Below are 1359 nucleotides of genomic sequence, written 5' to 3'. Positions count from 1 at the left end.
TCCGCCCTTTGCACGGACGGACATGTCCCGCTCCCCCTCCCCACCGGCCGGTGGCGCTGTGTCTGGAGGTCGTGAAACTCTCTCATTCCCATCTGGAAAGCTTCATCTGGACGACAGGCGAGTCCCGACAGCTCCTTCCCCCATCCTTATCCCCTCCGGCAAGAGTCGCTATGGCTGGCGGTCGCTGATCTATTCCGACAGGAGGCGGTGTTGCTGGAGGACGCGCCTCCTCCCCTCCGACAGGTGGCGGTGTAGGTGGAGGACGCGCCTCCTCCCCACTCCGTCCTGCAGGTCCCACTCCCTCCCGTGGGTGGCGCTATGTTTGGATATCCACTCCGCTCCGCAAGGTGTCGCTGTGTGTGTGGATGCCCGTCCCCCCGGATGGTGACCCTGGCCTTCCTCCACTCCGGCTGCTGGCGCTGTCTGCGGAGGTACCTATTCCTTCACCACTGCGGCAGGTGGCGGCTTAATGTGGAGGTCCATCTTTCCCCTCCACTCCCAGAGGTGGCGCTGTGACTGGAGGTCACTCCCCTCTCCACTCCGGCTGTGGGCGCTGTGAATGGCTCTGCTCCACCATGGGTGGCGCTGTCGGAGGAGGTGCCGGGCCGCCGGCTGCCCGCCCCCCTCGCAGCTGTCCCAGGGCGGCTGTCGGTGTTTATTCCAGCCCAGTGCCAGGCCCTGGGCCCCGGGCAGCAGGATGTGGTTCCTTTATCTCCTCAGCTGGCTCTCGCTGCTGCTACAGGTCGCGTTTGTCACGCTGGGAATCGGTGAGTAACCGGCTCCGGGCCCGAGCTCGGCTCCGGCGGCGCATTCACCCGAGTTCGGGGCCTGGGCCCAGTGAAGGGAAACAGCGCAGTGTTCCTCCCGGCTGTTGGCGGCGCTGTTGTTGAGGTTGAGGCCGGAGGGGCGGTTACCGTGGCTTCTGAGGGGGTCATTTTACCCCCAACCGGGGCAAGTGGGGGGAGGGGAGCGAGCAACGTGGGCACCCAGCGCCCAGCCAATCACACAGCTCCATACAGGGACCTGTCAGAGGTGTGTCCAATGAGCTGCAGCCTCCCAGCAGGCTGTTGGGGTGGGGGTGGGTGGCCAGTCGCAGTGATGCTCAGGACGGGGTTGCTGGGGGATGGGGCAATCGACCCTCCCATTGGCCAAGGCACTGAGGCAGGCAGGCCAATCAGACAGCTGTGTGGGAACTGTTCATCCAATCAGAGAGACGGCTCGGCAGGGCGCCAACTTTCGAATGGGAATTGAGGGGGGGGGGGGGGTGAGAAGGGAGTGTGAGGGAGGGGGGGGGGGGGGTGAGAAGGGAGTGTGAGGGGGGGGGGGGGGGGTGAGAAGGGAGTGTGAGGGGGGGGGGGT

General features: G+C 65.9%; 1 protein-coding gene across 1 annotated transcript in view; it reads left to right on the top strand.

The window, feature by feature from the left end:
- Positions 1-588: 588 nt before the first annotated feature.
- The window catches only part of tex261 (testis expressed 261), a 24519-nt gene continuing 23748 nt past the window's right edge, over positions 589-1359 (top strand). Inside the window, exon 1 of the mRNA XM_072497754.1 lies at positions 589-767. Within this exon, the coding sequence (XP_072353855.1) occupies positions 698-767 (70 nt within the window). The 5' untranslated portion in view covers positions 589-697. The remainder of the gene's footprint in view (positions 768-1359) is intronic.

Source organism: Scyliorhinus torazame, chromosome 3 (assembly GCF_047496885.1).
Source record: "Scyliorhinus torazame isolate Kashiwa2021f chromosome 3, sScyTor2.1, whole genome shotgun sequence".
Taxonomy (NCBI): domain Eukaryota; kingdom Metazoa; phylum Chordata; class Chondrichthyes; order Carcharhiniformes; family Scyliorhinidae; genus Scyliorhinus; species Scyliorhinus torazame.
Note: the sequence above shows the minus strand (reverse complement) of the source record. Positions and strands in the feature narration are given on the sequence as shown.